This window comes from Centruroides vittatus, unplaced genomic scaffold (assembly GCF_030686945.1).
Source record: "Centruroides vittatus isolate TY-2023 unplaced genomic scaffold, ASM3068694v2 contig_318, whole genome shotgun sequence".
NCBI classification, from domain to species: domain Eukaryota; kingdom Metazoa; phylum Arthropoda; class Arachnida; order Scorpiones; family Buthidae; genus Centruroides; species Centruroides vittatus.
In genome coordinates this window covers 715,893-732,829 of record NW_027122045.1, presented here as the reverse complement: position 1 = coordinate 732,829, position 16,937 = coordinate 715,893, and the positions used below count along the sequence as shown (strand labels likewise).

At 33.6% G+C, this 16,937-nt stretch overlaps 1 protein-coding gene across 2 annotated transcripts in view; it reads left to right on the top strand.

The window, feature by feature from the left end:
- Positions 1-15,856, top strand: part of LOC136973492 (uncharacterized) — a 183,927-nt gene extending 168,071 nt beyond the window's left edge. For both annotated transcript variants that reach the window (XM_067268222.1, XM_067268223.1), the window contains 4 exons: positions 370-467; positions 543-870; positions 4,378-4,452; positions 12,594-15,856. In XM_067268222.1, coding sequence (XP_067124323.1) covers positions 370-467; positions 543-870; positions 4,378-4,452; positions 12,594-14,669 — 2,577 coding nt within the window. In that variant the 3' untranslated portion in view covers positions 14,670-15,856. The remainder of the gene's footprint in view (positions 1-369; positions 468-542; positions 871-4,377; positions 4,453-12,593) is intronic.
- The last annotated feature ends 1,081 nt before the right edge of the window (positions 15,857-16,937 follow it).

Below are 16,937 nucleotides of genomic sequence, written 5' to 3'. Positions count from 1 at the left end.
CACTGGTAACAAACACTCTTAGGCAACAAAATTCTCTTCAGCCTAGTCCAGAAGTTAAAGCATGCAATTGAAGCTGAGACTGTGTCGTAACGTGATGTGCAGATTTTGTGACCAAGTTAAGATAATACCTTTGAAGAAAGCCACTTATATTTGAAACAGCTATAAAAGTAACAAATGTTTTGCATGTAAACTAGTATATATTATTTTATTTCATCACTCCCTTGATGTATTCAAAAAATTACTGTTTATCAAAGTACCCCATTCAGCACTGAACCACTCTGTATATATTTATCGATAATGTTCTAATTCTTTTTAAAAACAAAAAAAAAAATTTTGAAAATTGTATTCGAGAGCTTATTTTCTTTGCAGATTACCTATAAAAAATTATGGAAGCATGTTTACGACGAATTGGGTGGAAATCCAGGAAGCACTAGCGCAGCAACTTGTACAAGACGTCATTACGAAAGGTAACATTTCTTCATTGCGTTAAGTGTATAGAAGCAATTTTAGTAGAATAAACTAATAATAATAATACATTTTAGATTATTGCTACCATTTGAGCGTTACATGAGAGGAAATCAAGGGAAAAAATTTTCGTTACCTCCACCGGCAACATGTGCAAAGAAAGAAAAATTAAAAATGAAAGAGAGAATACAAACGGATAAAATATTACGAATGAATAGTGAAACTCAAGAAAATTATGACAGTACTGACGAGAGTCAAGAAGAAAGGCATGATGATAACAATCTAGTCATTGATTTAGAAAAGAATGGAGATGCTCATAAGGACAACATCAAATTTAAAGTGAAAGATCTCAAGTGCTTTAAAAAAGACTGGAAAGGTTTGCATAGAAGTCTCCTTCCAAGCAAGGTATATTTAATAAGTCATCATTGACTCTGTCTGTTTTATATTCTTAGCAATAATTTTAGAACTGTAGCATATTCTACCATTTTCAAAACTTTTTTACACCAGCATTTTATTATTTTTCTCATTAACATAATGAAAAAAATCACTGAGAAAAATAATAAACTACTGATGTAAAGTGGTTTTTTCAAAAAATTTCAATTAGAATACATAATATATTTTATTTTTAATATCAATTTCATTGCTTAAGTGTTAAATACATTGTTTACTACCTAAAGACTTCATACGTAAGCAAGGAAATGTGCTTTATTATGCAGTCACTTTTAAATCACAAAATGCACTTTGTACGACCACCATTTAACCAAATGCACTTATTTGTTCCCTCTCTTCTTGATGAACATATGGTACAACATTGGAAATGTTGCTTATAAGTGCCCTTTGCATGTTTACTAGGGGAAGGAGTTCTAGGTGCTGTTTTCGGGACAAATAGCAAAGAGCCATCCATATATGATTTCAACCTAAAATTCCACATTTTAACCTCTTCCTCCTCTCCCATGACACATTAGTCATCACCTCTTTCTGCCAAAGCCTTTGCATTATTAAGTTGTAAATATACTGCATCAATTACGTAACGGATATTAACTGAAAATGATTTATTACACTTTTATCAAAATAAAATACTACATAATAGCAGCAAAATTTTAATTTTGCTATACCTTGCTAACAAATTGTGTTTTCTCCAATTGACACAGTGGGAATGTTGGAGACATGTGTGTCCATGCTTTGTTCTGTCATGTCTATGTCATCAGCATTCATCTGCTCTTCATCATCTGCATTACAGTAGACCCCCTATAACACAGTAGATACGTTCTGTGTTGTATTTAAGTGACTCATACAACACGGAACGTATCTACCGTGTTATAGGGGGTCTACTGTACATTCCCAACTAAAGTTTCCAAAAAGTTGTTTGGAACACTTTAGTTGGGAATTTAGTGTTTCTACAGTGTATGAGAGATGTATAGTCTACAGATTTAAAAAACATCAAGTGTAGCTTCTCTATATTTTCTTTTACCATGGTAATATTCTAAAAATAAACTTTAATAAACATTTTTAACAAGTCTACACACAATCAATAACTGCTTAACTTGTAAACAGGGCCATTGATAGCTTAGGGTAGAGTGGGTCCTTTAGCTCCTTAGCCATAGTTATTTTGTTTGTTCAAAAATAAAAAAAAAATAGAATGTTTCTTCATTAATAAAAAGCAATTTTAATTTTTGTTAGTAAAAATGACATTAATTTATAGGGATAGGAACTGCCATGGGCCCCAATAAAAATCTCTAGCTTCTCCCTCATAATAATCCTGCTTATAAATACAGTAGTGTGCCCTGACTGATATTGAAGTTTTGTATACAGTATACACAAAATTATCTTATTTATTTCTAAGATCTGTTGAGTTAAAGACAATCTATAACTGAGAAGTCATTTGTAACATATGAATAGTGAGAATGTGATGAGGTAAATTCCACTGTATTAAAATCTCAGGAATTTTACCAATCACCAGGGGTGAATTCTCAGTTTGCTTAGCATGCACTGTATGCTTAAGAGAAAATTTTGACTGTCAATATACTTTTTATATGAGAACAAATATGCCAACAATAATTTATTCTAACGTGTAAACTCTTGTAATTCGAAGCATTTAATGTGGCCAGATTGTGTCAAAAGCTTGCAGTGCCCATTCAGCATACATGTATTGTGTACAGGGCGGATCTACATAGGGACTAATAGGGCTTAAGCCCTGGGCCCCCAATGTCAAGGGCCCACAAAAATTGAATTCTCATCACAAATTTTTAATACTCTTTCATTATTGTGGGTGCACCGGAAGATGGACGGAGTCGCACCTCCTTTTTCTCGGCTAACAGGTCGGTGAGACCTGCCCATGGTCAAGATGGCGGTTTGGATTTGTTACGCGAGTGAGAGTGAGGAAGTGGATGGGTCCGACGATAGAGCGGCGGCAATACTCGAATAAATGACATTAACAGCATATAAAAACAACAACAATTTATTAAGACTAAAGCTACAGTTACAAAAGGGGCGAGCTACCGTCGCCTACGGTTTGGATACGCGGAGGGAGAGTTTACACGAATTTGGGGAGTCATATCTCTTGGTCCGAGTCGATATTGTCACAAGTGCAAGATATCCTCGGTTCGGGTTCCTTTCGTTCGACGTCGAGTTCCCTCGGGACTCGGAACGTGCACACTGTCTAACGGACACTACGTAACCGACCCCCTTTCCCTCTTTCGTCGCCCTTTTATCGTCTTGGTCATGTTCCTCTTCTTCACCAACCAGCACTATTCGAATTTTGTTCCTCATGATTCATAATTTATCTGTGGGAACCAAACAATAAAACATTTTATTGCTAGCGTTTGGTTCCGGCGGGTTCGAATTTTTACATTATAATATATTTCATCTGTAGATATAATGGGCTTTATAATAGTGCATACTTTTTTATTCACACCAAATAACATTTCTGTGTATTGTTTAGTGCTAGAGATAGGCCTATTATTCTTATTATAGCTTTCAGCATGCTCAAAAATCTTGGTCAGGATTCGCCCCTGCCAATCACTGTACTGTGGCCATAACAGATTGTGTTACCAGCTGTAGTACTTATTGTATTCTTATTCTTATATAAAGACAAAATTTTACAGTTGTAGTTTAATTAATATGCAATTCATAGCCTCATAACACAAACTTCTTTGTTTTACTCTACAAAAGTATGGCTAATGACTTAGTATTGTAGTTTCGTTAGTTCAAGTTCTCCTTGGCATGGAAAGTTTCCCATAAATATATAATTGCCACTAGTCTATAATATAATATAATGTTCAACTGTTTGTAGAAGTGGGGGCTTTAGTCTGAAAGGCCGATTCTAATCTAGATTGACAAATTTCACGAAATTTTAAGGATCCATAGAATTTTAGGCTGCATCTTTTACTGTTCATTCATTTATTATGAGTCTGACATGATAAAAATGAAAAGAAACCCTTTAAAAGTCTGTAATGTAAAAAGAGTTTTAAAAAACCCAGGGACGGCATTGGGGATTAATTTGTTTGTAGCAGTTTTTGCCATGGATTTGTTCATCGTTTATTCTGACAGGTTGTGCGTAACGTTAACATTGTATTTTTGTGTATACACTACACAATGGCATATATTCTGCAGAAAACTGCAAGAATGAAAAAGTACTTTTACATAACCCATCCATGCTTATAGACATAAACTTTGTATATAATGCACCCCAATGCATAACCCATATCTTCTCTTTCAAATAAAAATAACCTGCAAGTAATTCACATAAAAATACAATACCTTTTTGATTAAAAAAAAATTGTAATTTGGTTTAAAATGAAATATTTAATATGAATTTGGTTGTAATATTTTACAAATATCTTTCAAAAATAACTCTATCAATTATTTGTTTTTGAATGTTTCTAAGTTTATATTGAATTTTCAATTTTTTAGTTAATAAAAAAGGAAAAACTAGAAAATGAATTTAAATGGAATGAGAAGAAAAAGAAGAGCATTACTCAATCATGGGTAAATAAGATTTCATTTACATTATTATTAATAGAATGTATTTTATAGTAAAAACATACATTTAAGGCTGGTTTATAGTACAACAGCAGTGTGGAGTTTGAAGTTTGCTAACCATTGCTGAAGCTGACAAGATCATCATCCAGTTTATAGTCAAAATCTAGTCGGCAGCTAACTCAACATAGCATTCATTAGTATCAAAGTGGAGCTAGTCTAATGACACAACTCCAGAGTTCAATGTCTAAGTAGAGCTAACAACAGCAAAATTAGTAGAACTCCAAAAACTTTGCTGTTGGAGCACCATACTGCCATTAGACTGTAAACCATCCTTTATTCATTTATGCAGATATACATATTGTTTTGAATCATCTATATTATCATCTTGTATCAAGTACTTTGAAAATTTCATATTTCAATCTTATGTCTGCTGCTTGTTATACATAACTTCATCAATTTGTTCTTTTACATTTCTTCTAATGGAATAGTAGCAGGGCTGTTAAGAGTTTGTATGGGGTCCATGGGGTAGAGCAGGCCATTCTGTCAACTTTTTCAACCAACAAACTCTTTATTCATGAAAAGTATTCTACATAAACAATTTTATTTTTTGTTGGTATGGTTGAAGTTGAGGACAAACATATTCCATGATGAAATATACAAATGTTTAAACGTCATTTGAAGCCATTTATAAGGTTGCTATTCTTTATGTTATTTTTACTAAGTTTTCTTTTGTGTCAGGGATAAATCTTTAGATCCCCTCTCAATGGCCTTGAATAGGAAGTCTGTCCATATAGATCTAGATCTTCACCTTATTTTCTTTTTTCAGCTTTGTTACAGACAGCTCATTTAATGTCTGATAAAGAGTCGTGCCAGAGAAAACATGTACTGTAAATATTCTGATCAAGGAATGACAACAACTTTAATTAGTTCAATGCTCAATTCACAAGAATGCTTGCTAATCACTATATATATGTGAGGGTGTAATACCCTCTAATCGTCAGGACCATTAGTCCCACTCATTCTGTCACTGGATGGCTTTTTATAGAATGTCCTCGGAATCTTTTGATCCTTCAGACGTTAGGACTGACATCAGCTATGGAAAGATTTCGTGCCCTAACTCGCAATGTTATCATCTAATTGTTGAACAGAGGGCTATATTCTATCGAGCAGGAGGAGTCGCAGGTAAGTTCCGATCATAGCGGTGTGAATGTCCATACTTAAATAACTGAGGGAATCAATAAGTTAACAATAACGATAAAGGATTTAACGAATAAAATAAAACAAAGATACATAAATCGAGACACTTAAATTACTATAATCTATCATTAATTGAACCTCTAAATCTAAGATACACCTCTAAGTAAAAACCGAGAGAGAGTTTACAATCAGTAAAAATAATGATAAAACCTCATAGATCAAACTTGGAGAATGCGAGATGAATGCAGGACTATCTTCTGTTGCTATTCTTATGGCAGTTTCTTCTAGCTGTGGATTGTGGCTAATATGGCAAGTTCTTCTCGTCGTGGACTGCCGTCAATTATGGCAATGTCAGGTTTCTATTGACTGCCTGTCACTTATGGCAAATCTCATCTTTGTCGACTGCCCCGAATTTGTGAATTTTCCCCCTATTTATTCTCAGTTCCCACCAATCAGCTTGTAGGATTCTGATCATCTGACCGGACACACATCTGATGCAAGAGACAGATGTTTGTCAGATAATTGTGATAAGAACTTTCTAATGCAAGTTCTACTTCCCTTTCCCACACAAAACATCAATTTTATAGATAAAATATTACATAGAGATTATTTATCAAGTGGAAAATCTAAGACTGTTAAGATAAATAAATTATTGAATAAATGGCTCACTACTTTCGTACTCTTACATATATATAGTATGTGCGAGTCTGTAATGAACATCATTGTTAAACCAGATATATTATATGACTAGATGACTAGACACCAACCAAATGCCAGTAGTTTGTAAATTATTTAAATTAATTAATTAAATTATAATTATTAATGTTAATACAAGATGGCACCTAATGCTTACCTCTAGAACCAAACTGGTACGTAATTCATTTAGTAATTAGCTTTAAACTAGCCCGATAGAGTTTCGGCATTCGGTTAGTGTCTGTAATGAACAATATTAGATATCAGTATTATTTTTCTGTTCATTTACAAAAAATTAAAGAAAGTTTCTACTAGTTATTTCAATAAAAAACCTTTATTAGTTCTCACAGAATGGTCCAAAACTTACAGTTGTATTAAAGCAATAAACTTTGTATCGTAATATACAAATCTTGTTTAAATATCATTTGAAGCCATTTATATTCCATCATTGTATATGTTTATCCTCAACTTCAACCTTTACTGAAAGTTTGACATTTTAAAAAATTAACTATAGAATTTATTAGCTCCAAGTGTAAAGCACTTAAAATATATTTTATCATCTGGCTTCTAAAAGGATTTTTCAGGATTTACTTTACAAGAAATATTAATGATTGAATTTTGAAAATGTTTTTCATGAAGACTCCACTGCTTATTAAGGAAACCAATTTCATAAAAATTTGTTTTCAGGAATGTTTTCAATTCTAATTAAGCCATCGTCAGTCTTGTGTGTTATATGTTCCAAGAATAGCGAGGTTGAGGCCGAAGTTTTAAATGCGAAAACGTGTACGTCGGATGTTCGACGCCGCTTTCCCGTAAGCCTAGAAGTTTGACAATGGTGTTTGGAATGTCGAGCATGATTCCACTGACTTTCCAAACACCATTGTCAAACTTCTAGGCTTACGGGAAAGCGGTGCCAAACTCCGACGCACACGTTTTCACGTTTAAAACTTTGGCCTCAACCTCACTAATAATAATACTGTAGAACACAAATTCAAAACAAACCTGATTTTAATTTACAGTTAACATTTTGAATTATTAATATATTACATAGAAACAAAGTATATTAATGAAAATGAACTTACTTTGGGTAATTTAGCCAAATTATGCACTTTTAATAGTGGATAAAATATATGAACATTAATGTTTTCAACCCAAGTACACTGAGGATGGTCCATTAACAGGGTCAAAAATGATAGTGATCTTTTGAGTATTCACATTAATTAGCTTAAATTTACTGGATATTTGAAGGTTTGTAAGTTATTTTTAATTACAGTAGAATCTCGTCTTAACAGCTCGAGGAATGGATTTCTCAGAATAACGTATTAATTTTACCTCCCCTTTTAGTGGATCTGTAACTTCAAATAATGGATTCTTTTTCTAGCTTCATCTATTGCAAACTTCACGTTTTTCAATATTTAGTTTCCAGAAATTTATAGAGATAGATGCTATACTTGTTATATCTGGGATATCTTATGTACAACTGAAGAATTGTACTTAGCGAGTCATCAGGCTGATTTGATTAAGTGTATCCAAGTGTAGCATTGAAACTTAGCAAGGTCATGGAGTCTTTCCGAGTTGTGAAGACCCTCCTGATGAGTTTCAACATAAATGAATAGACCGTGCTGTACTGTACAGGACATTGCTAATATCGAGCGGTTGTTTTATTCAATAGGCAGAAAGAAAAGAGGATAAACGAACAGAAAATGGTAATAAAGGACATTTTTAATTCCTTTGCTAACGCTTTCGATATTGATAAAAATATCATCATTAGGCAACACAGATAAAACACTTTTTCAGAACAAAACTTGAAATACAGAATTGGAACAACTTTAATCGAACAGAATACAAACTTTTCAAAAATTTTATGTTAAAATGTGGAAGTGGAGACAAGAGGTCAGTTATTATTATTTATACATTTATATAAATTAACCAATATCAGGCAACTCAAGGGTGGAGGAGTTGCATGGGGCCAATAGGGTGGTGAGGAGAGAGACTCAAATAAACAAAAGGCTCCTAAGTAACACAGAGTGGTCCCAATGTGGGGCGTAGCTATGCTGTATGACCATTTTGGACAATTCGGTGTCACACCTTCCCACCGCCACAGAATGCTGGTGTTCCACTAATCAAGAGGACAGCCCCTATGTAGCAGGTGTGTGTCCAGGTTGTTGTATTTTCTAACAGAACCAAATATACACCTGACTTTCACACTTAAAAAAGTGCATCTGTAAAGTTGGGCGAGGTAAGATGGGTAAATGCAAGGAGTTTCGTCTGAAGATACGAGACATATGGGCTGACAGGCAACCACAATATAGTAAAGAAGACTAGACTGGAGTCTATTCCCTTGGGTTCCGCAAGCTGGTAGTGGGGAAGAGCGACCTCTTGACCCTGTTTAGGATGTGGTTGTATTTGGCAATACCATAGCCTGCCAAACATACTGCTGACCGGACGGCATCAAGCTCAATATTGATGATAGCTGAAGTAGAAAGTATTAAGAATGCCCTTCTAATAAGGGGAGCTATGGCTGCATTGACTTATTGTGGAAGTTGGAATGTTGTGGCAGGGATTACAGGGGGAATACTGCTGAATTTGTGGAATACGAAGTAAACTAAGCCCTCCTGTGACCTGGAGACATCTAAATCTAGAAACAAGATTTTTCCCCAGATTTCCTTCTCCCAGGTGAAATTGATGGAGGCGTATACACTAGCAAGACAACATTCTCTGTGTCCTACTGTGTGTACTTGTTTCTATAGAGTAAAGATATCAAGAGAATGAATAATTTCAAGTACAAGTATTCCTTATAAGTAGGGTGTTAAATAACAGATGTTTTCCTGAATGGGTGGGAAATCTGTTGTTTTGAGAATCTGTTATTTTCAGCAACTTGAGTGATCTGTTAAAATGAGATTCTACTGTTTCATTTGAATATGCTAACTATAAATTTTTCAATCTTGACTTCTCTTGATTTTGATCTGGAAAGATAAAATGAACCTTTTGCTATTGACTATATCTTACATAAAGTGCAATAAACTGTTTAATTGAAACAGAAAAGTGAACAGAGTAGTTATATCAAACAGCTGGACCATCAAGAACTTGTATAGAACTGAGGGAAAAGAAGTTCCTTATGCCATTTTTTTTCTTGAACAAATGAAATAGAATACGTATCTATTAGTAAATAGAAGTCTTAGAGTTTTTATTAGTAAAAACAGGATTAATTTATAGGGGTAGAATCACTATGACTCGCAGAAAATTCCCCAGCTCTCCCCACTTAATGGCCCTGGTGAGGAGCCAAAAATAACCATAATTTTCTTTCTTCTTTATATCAATATTTCAATTAAGCAGTTTTTCTATGTTTATATTAATTTTATTTTTGAGTATAATAAGAAAAATTACATTTAAATGCTTGAAAAAGAAACACCGTTGTTACAATTCTAATCTTGTTTTTCTTTCCAACAAACATTTTTGACTCATTTGATATGCTTGCTTCAGGTCTGTCAAAGGTTCTAAATGTCGACATTCTGTATTGGAATGTCTGCTCATGTAATGATATCTTTTCTAAGATTTTTAAAATTCTTAAATACTGAAGATGATGTAACAGTGTTTTCTATGGCTGTGTATTTTCTAGGTTCCAGGATATGTGATTGCTTATGTTGTGACATCATATTTGTAAAATTATATCTTATGAGCCCGTATTAGGCAGTTTTTATTTGGATTCTCATAAAATGATCTCCAGGCACCAGATAAGGTTTCACGGTATTTTTGGTTAATGAAAAATCTTTTTAAAATGGCTTTATAAATTTCCAGAATTTCTAAACTTCTTAGATGCTATTCATTAAGGACTGGTTTTATCAATTTGGCATTGTTGAGATTTGCCACCACCTCAAGCTCTGTTGCATAACTGTTGTAATTTCACAAAGACATAACGAACACAGACCTGAAGCAGGCTTAGAGCCAAAAATGTTTGTTGGAGAGAAAAACAAGGCTGGAATTGACACAAAGATATTTTTTTCAAGTATTTAAATGTAATTTTTATCTTATTATACTCAAAAATAAAATGTTGACACACTGCTTAATTGAAATATTGATATAAAGAGCAAAGAAAATTATAGTTATTCTTAACACCAGAACAGGGCCATCGAGTGGAGAGAGCTGGGGAATTTTCTGCAAGTCATAGTGATTCTACCCCTATAAATTAAAGATTTTATTGGTAAAAACAGGATTAAGACTGCTTTTTACTAATAGAGACGTATTCTATTTCATTTGTTCAAGAAAAAAAAAGGTGGCGTAAGGAGCTCTACCCTCAGCTCCATACAAGTTCTCGATGGCCCTGCTGTTTCGTATAATTATTCTTTTATGTAATGCCTGAAGATAGCTAATGAGTTGGAAGTGTTTGTACCCTTTTTCACTTTTTTATGTTTCAATTAAACAGTTTGTTGCAGTTTATGTAGTTATTTTTATCATCAAATTCCAATTCCACCTTCATATATTTAATTAACTTGTGAATGAAAATTTGTAACAGATCTAAATTATATACATAATTGATTACACTTTTGCGGACAGCTGAAATTATTCAAATTATATACTCTTGATCAAGAATATGCTGATAATTTAATTTTGCCATTTCTTGTATTAAATTCTACTATAAATCTAATATATATTAAACCTTTTGCCATATCTTGTATGTAACTTTTTAATACATTCAATATGTCCATTGTTATATGTTATACATATATCAAGACTTCTTCCTGATATCAGTTACATGTCTGGTGATATACAGTGTTGCCTCATATAATGTACTTAATCCGTTCCAGGTGCACGTCCGTTATACGAAATGCATTTTCCCATAGAAATACATGTTAAAACATCTAATTCGTTCCGCAGCATAAAGTAACCATACTGTATCATAAAAAAATGAACATGGGGTGCGTTCTTTTATTCCTCCACGTAACTCTGCGTGAGCGACATCCGTTTAAAAATTCCTGCGGAACACGTTCCTAAATTCCAGTGGGAGTGCGCACCGTCTAACGGCAGAAACAGCCGCTTGTAGCAGTAGTTTACGGTAAAAAGCAACATGGCGTCCTCCATGGCTCAGATAGTTTCGTTTCTGGGTCCATTATGTGGTTTTATGAATAAAAATTTAAAAATTGTGAAAGCGCGAGTTAGTGCACGCAATGATGTAAGTGTCTTTACGAATTTTTTTCGAATGGTAGCCAGCATTCTGATTTTTTTCGTGTCTATTTTGAATGCTCTTTCAACAAATAATCCATTTTATGGTTAAATTTTACAATTGGGACCCTTCTTTTGCCTTTAAAAGCTCATATTTTAGAATTATAGATTCCTCCATCATGATACTATCAATAGTGCAAGCGCTGCCATCTTTCTTTCTTTCACAGTCGTTCCTAAATGCCTACAAACAGCAGCGGAGACGCAGAGTGAACTATTAAAGAATGCATCCATGGAGCAGTCGCCAATTATGCCGGAAAGTCCGTTGTTCACAGTCAGTTCGTTGCTCAAGTCACATAACAGCCAAACAGAAAGTCTGTTGTTCGCAGCATCCGTTATTCGAGGCACCACTGTTTAGTCACAAGCTTCAATAATCCTTCTCTTCATTATTGAGGCCTATGACTCCATATCATCAGACATGTTTTCACATATCTGAAATCAGTGAGAAGTCTCAACATGTAACAGTGGACATACTTTCTCCACATCCTGTACAACTGCTGTTAAATTCATCAAATAATAATTGTAAGCCAAATATATAAATAATCAAACAGAATGATCATAAAGTTCCTTGCCCCAAGGCTGCCAAATAATCAGTTAAAAACATTTTGCTGACCAGTTTGAAATGAATCCCACATGTTTTTATCAAGGTAGATATTTAAAATGTATCAACTTGCTTTACTGCATTATGACAGAGAAAACTCCTCAACTCTGCCTTATTAAATCTATTGTAACTTTCAACTGTAATATAAAAGAACAGGTGGGGAAGAAAATGTATATGCAAAATGGAGGAACTTTATGGCCATTCTATATATAATACATTACTTATTTATTTCATTTTGGTAAAATAATTGAATCCATTCACCAATCTTTTAGAAAATTTTCAATGATACGGTTTAATGTCATGTTTATCTAAACGTGGACTATGGTGACGCTTTGCTATTCATAAATGCAGAAGAATTTAATCAAATTCAATGACGGAATTGATGTGTTTTAATATATAATTTTATAACAATTAACATTTTTTATATTTAAATTTGTAGGTTTCAAGTACTTCTAAACACAGCTTACTTTCAAAATATCATTCACATCATGGCCAAGAAAATAAACCACCAATACCAATCTCATTGCCATCTGCTCAGCTACCTAAAACTATGGTTTTAGATTCAAAATCTCACTTGAAATCCACTCCAATGACTTTGAAAGGGACCGTACCCACAAGCACTTCTTATGTTTCTAAAAATAATGTTAAGGAGATTTCTAGACTAAACAACAACAACAACACCACCACCACCAATGACTCTCAATTATCTAATTTTGCAAGTCATGAAAGAGTTCAGAAAAGTCCTAGTGTTAACAGAACAGGTCGTCTTCCAGTTAGAGATGGTCATTATGCCATTAGTACCACTTCTAATGTTAATAATCCTGTTACACCTACAAATTCTTTAAATTTGCCTAGTAAGATATATAATAAGAGCAACAAACACGGTTCCACCAGTTTTCCGACATCTTCGAGTCCCAGGTGTTGCATCAGTGACATAAAAACAGAATCAAAAGCGGAGATCAGGAAGGAAGCGAAACACCAGTCGTATGTTAGCATTATGTCACCATTACTGTATCGTAAAAACCAAACTACTTGTCTTACTACAATGGCTAACAGCAGAAGTAACAGAACCGTAACAAACAGTATGGCATCTTTAAACTTTTCGTTGAAAACATTAGCGTCGGATTTTGTAATAGGAAGAACCATAGACGATATAACGCACAGAAACAATAAAGAAGTCGGTAGGGATGCTAAATTAATGCAGAGACGTCCATCTGTCATTCAACACACTGAACATATTCAACCGTCTCCACCCCCACATAAAACCTGTAATCTTTGTAATTCTTTCCCTCAATGTAATAGTGAAAAACTATATAGAACAGCAGATAGGACAAGTTGCTGCAGAAATGTAGAGTTAATTATCCCCAAAGTAGGACCTACAGATTCACGGTGCTGCATGAGTACATATATGGAAGCGAATAGATTTCCCCATCAGAAACCCATGTACATTGACAGTACTTCTAATGGATCGAAAATGATGACGAAAAGGTTGTATAATTCGATAGCAAATCCCAATAATCATCATCCACTAACAAGAGTTTCAGAAACTCCGTACAAGATGAAAACTCCAATACAATCCTCTTTACGCACAGATAATTATTATCAATCACTGCCTAAAAATCTCGAATACCAAATGAAATCTACTAACTGTAAATTTTCTGGACCATTTTATGACCAACCAAAACGTTTAAAAACCAGATTTTCTCCTCCTATATCCACTTCATCCGCAATGTTACCACCGTCATCGTCATCATCTCACTTAAATTATAAGAATTCTTCATCTTCATCACTGTTTCATTTTAATCAGTCACAAAACTGTGAGAACGAGGTATTAGATTTGAGCATAAAGAAGAAGAAACCTTTAATAAAAAGTGAAGAAAATACGCTTCCAACAAGTCGAGCAACATCGGATAAGTCAACAGAAAGCGAATGCCTGGATTTATCGATAAAGAAGAATAATTTTTTAAATTCTAACGTAAAAAATACGGATTTATTGAAAGGAATAGAAGATATAACACCTCCGCCACCACCAACAATGGAAACTCCAGTATATCAAAACTCTTTTATGTCACCACCCGTTTGTGCTCCATCAGTTTTATCAACAGTTCGTCCCTGTTTAGACAATCTAAAACTGTCTTCTGACATAAAATACAATAGATACAAATTAAACGATTCATTTGCTACAGATAACTGTGCTTCTATATATTCCAACAACTTAAAACTACCCTATGGGTCTACAAGTGACGTACACTCGCCGCTAACGTATAAACTACGAGGAACGGCTAAAACTGTATGCGTGTCGGAATACAATCCTCAACTTCCATCATTCATAACTCCGCCATTTTATCCTTACAATTCGACATCATGGACTTCGCCTCATTATTCGACAGCGGGTACCATACCAACATATAAAGAATTTATGGGCCCCGGTACAGTCGCAGATCCTCAGCATGTTTCTCACCTCTATCCATTCATGTACAACGATGGATGTATGTATCAAGCATATACAAAATGATTAGGTTGTATTTTATATATCATTTCGACCAATTAAATGAGGAAGAATAATAATAATAATAATAAGAGATATATACAAAATATATAATAATAAAATTGTAAAAAAAGAAAAAAACACAAACCAATTGTTATTTTATACTTAAAATATTTAAAAGATTTTTGTGCCATAAATCTTTTGTTTTGATTTATATATATACATATGTTGTAAAGTTACAAACAGAAACATGCTTTATATATATTATTTATGATGTGATCTTAATTGATAAATTATATTTATCAATTATTTTCATGTTTTTATGTAGCTGTAACTTTTGTTTCTGTAGGAACAAACTATTGCTCATCAGACGTTACTTAAAAGAGCATTTACCTAGTCAGTTTCTGTTTATATATACTCCATTCCCTTTACAACACCACCGACACAGAAGGAATTTTTTATAAATTTGATATGTTTAATTGAAAAAATATGTATATATATATATATATATATAAAAATTCCCACATATAGCAGCTCAGAGTGTTTCTTTCAGTTATCCAAGGCAGTCAACCATACATTTCTCAATACATTGATTACATCAGTAGTAGTGTAATACGGTGCATAATACATTAGTTCAGATACAGTACACTGGTAATTAATTTTCTTCTTTCTGAGAATATAAAAAGTGACATTTTATACACTAAGTGCAGTAAATAAACTAATTACAATACATTTTTCTGCTTTTTTTCCCCTAAAATTAGCAAATTTGGTAAGAATTGTTTATAAGATACTATAAAGCCTGTTACATTCAAGTAAAAAGTAAGAAATAAGCTGTTCAGAATTCATTAAGTAACCTTTAAAATTTTATATTATTGCTAAGAGAATTAGCCATTTTATACACCCTTCACATAAAGTTAGCTCCACACATTTTGTATTAGCCAATTGCCAAATAATTGCCAATTCATCATCCCCTTTGACTTGGCACAATATACCGACACAGCGTGGGAAATGGCAAATATTGAATAGCAAAGGTAAATCATCTACACTACTAGATACCGACCAAATGTTTGCTCGGCATTCGATGAATACCAAATGTGTGGAGCTGGCTTAACTTACATTCGAACTATAATACTGTAATTTGCAGCTTCGTAAGTTTGCTTCGAAAATCTGCAATACAGAAAGAACAGGACCAACGAAAATTGTTAAAGGTTATATCAAGTAAATTTATGAAATATTCACAACTGAGAAAAACATTGTTTTGTAGTTATAATTATTTAGAGATCTCCAAAACTTCATTTTCTTTCAACTTTAAATTTTTATTGAACTATAGTTGAGTCCGCATAAGTCGTCACCCGGATAACTCGACACTTGTCGGTACATAGTCGGTTTTTTGTGGTCTCGGCCGACTTACACGGGCATTAAGTCGGCCGAGACCACAAAAAATGACTACGTACCGACAAGTGTCGAGTTATCCGGGTTGCGACTTAAGCGGACTCGACTGTATTTCGTGACAGAACAGGAGTTGAGCATTTGTAATTAATAAATTACTCACTTATCCGTTACATATAGGACGATCCAAATGTCAGTAACCGCGAAAATATTCTTTATAGTTTTGGGCTACCCTACATATACGTTTATCTTCACTGAAATTCTGAACAACTTTTCTCATTTGTTGCTTGCCTCCAACAGGCTTTATATTCTTATGTTCAAGTCAATAAAATATAAACTCTGCATTTATTTTGTCGTTTCAGTTTTAGATTTCGTTGACAGAAGTGAATTTATAAATTAAAGAAATAAATTTATTCATCTAAATATTTTTTGATTATATATATTCAAGTAAAATACTTCTCGATTATGTGGTGAACAAGTCAAACTGGTCTATCTGTTTGCATGCTATACATAATAAGAAGTCTTTACATTGTTTATCTGAAGCGATAATGAAATGAACAAAGTTATCTTTGTAATAGAAGTGTTATATACTTTAAGTGTTAAAATAACTGGCTCGATGACGTATTGGTTAAACTTTCCATTTATATATTTATGATCCTTTGCTCTTCATCCTTAAAATGTAGGATATCAAAATGGCTATCAATAAGTGACTGAGAATGAGTAAATACATTTCATAGTTTTACTGAGAATGAACAGAGGTATGTATACAGTTCCAGCTCAATGGTACAAATTTTTGCCACCCACTTCCAGAATGGTTGCCAATAGAGAGCACTTCCAGCTCTAGCACTCTTGTATGAACTATTAACAAACTATAAAAAGCATTTGTGAGTGTTTATTTCTTTTCCT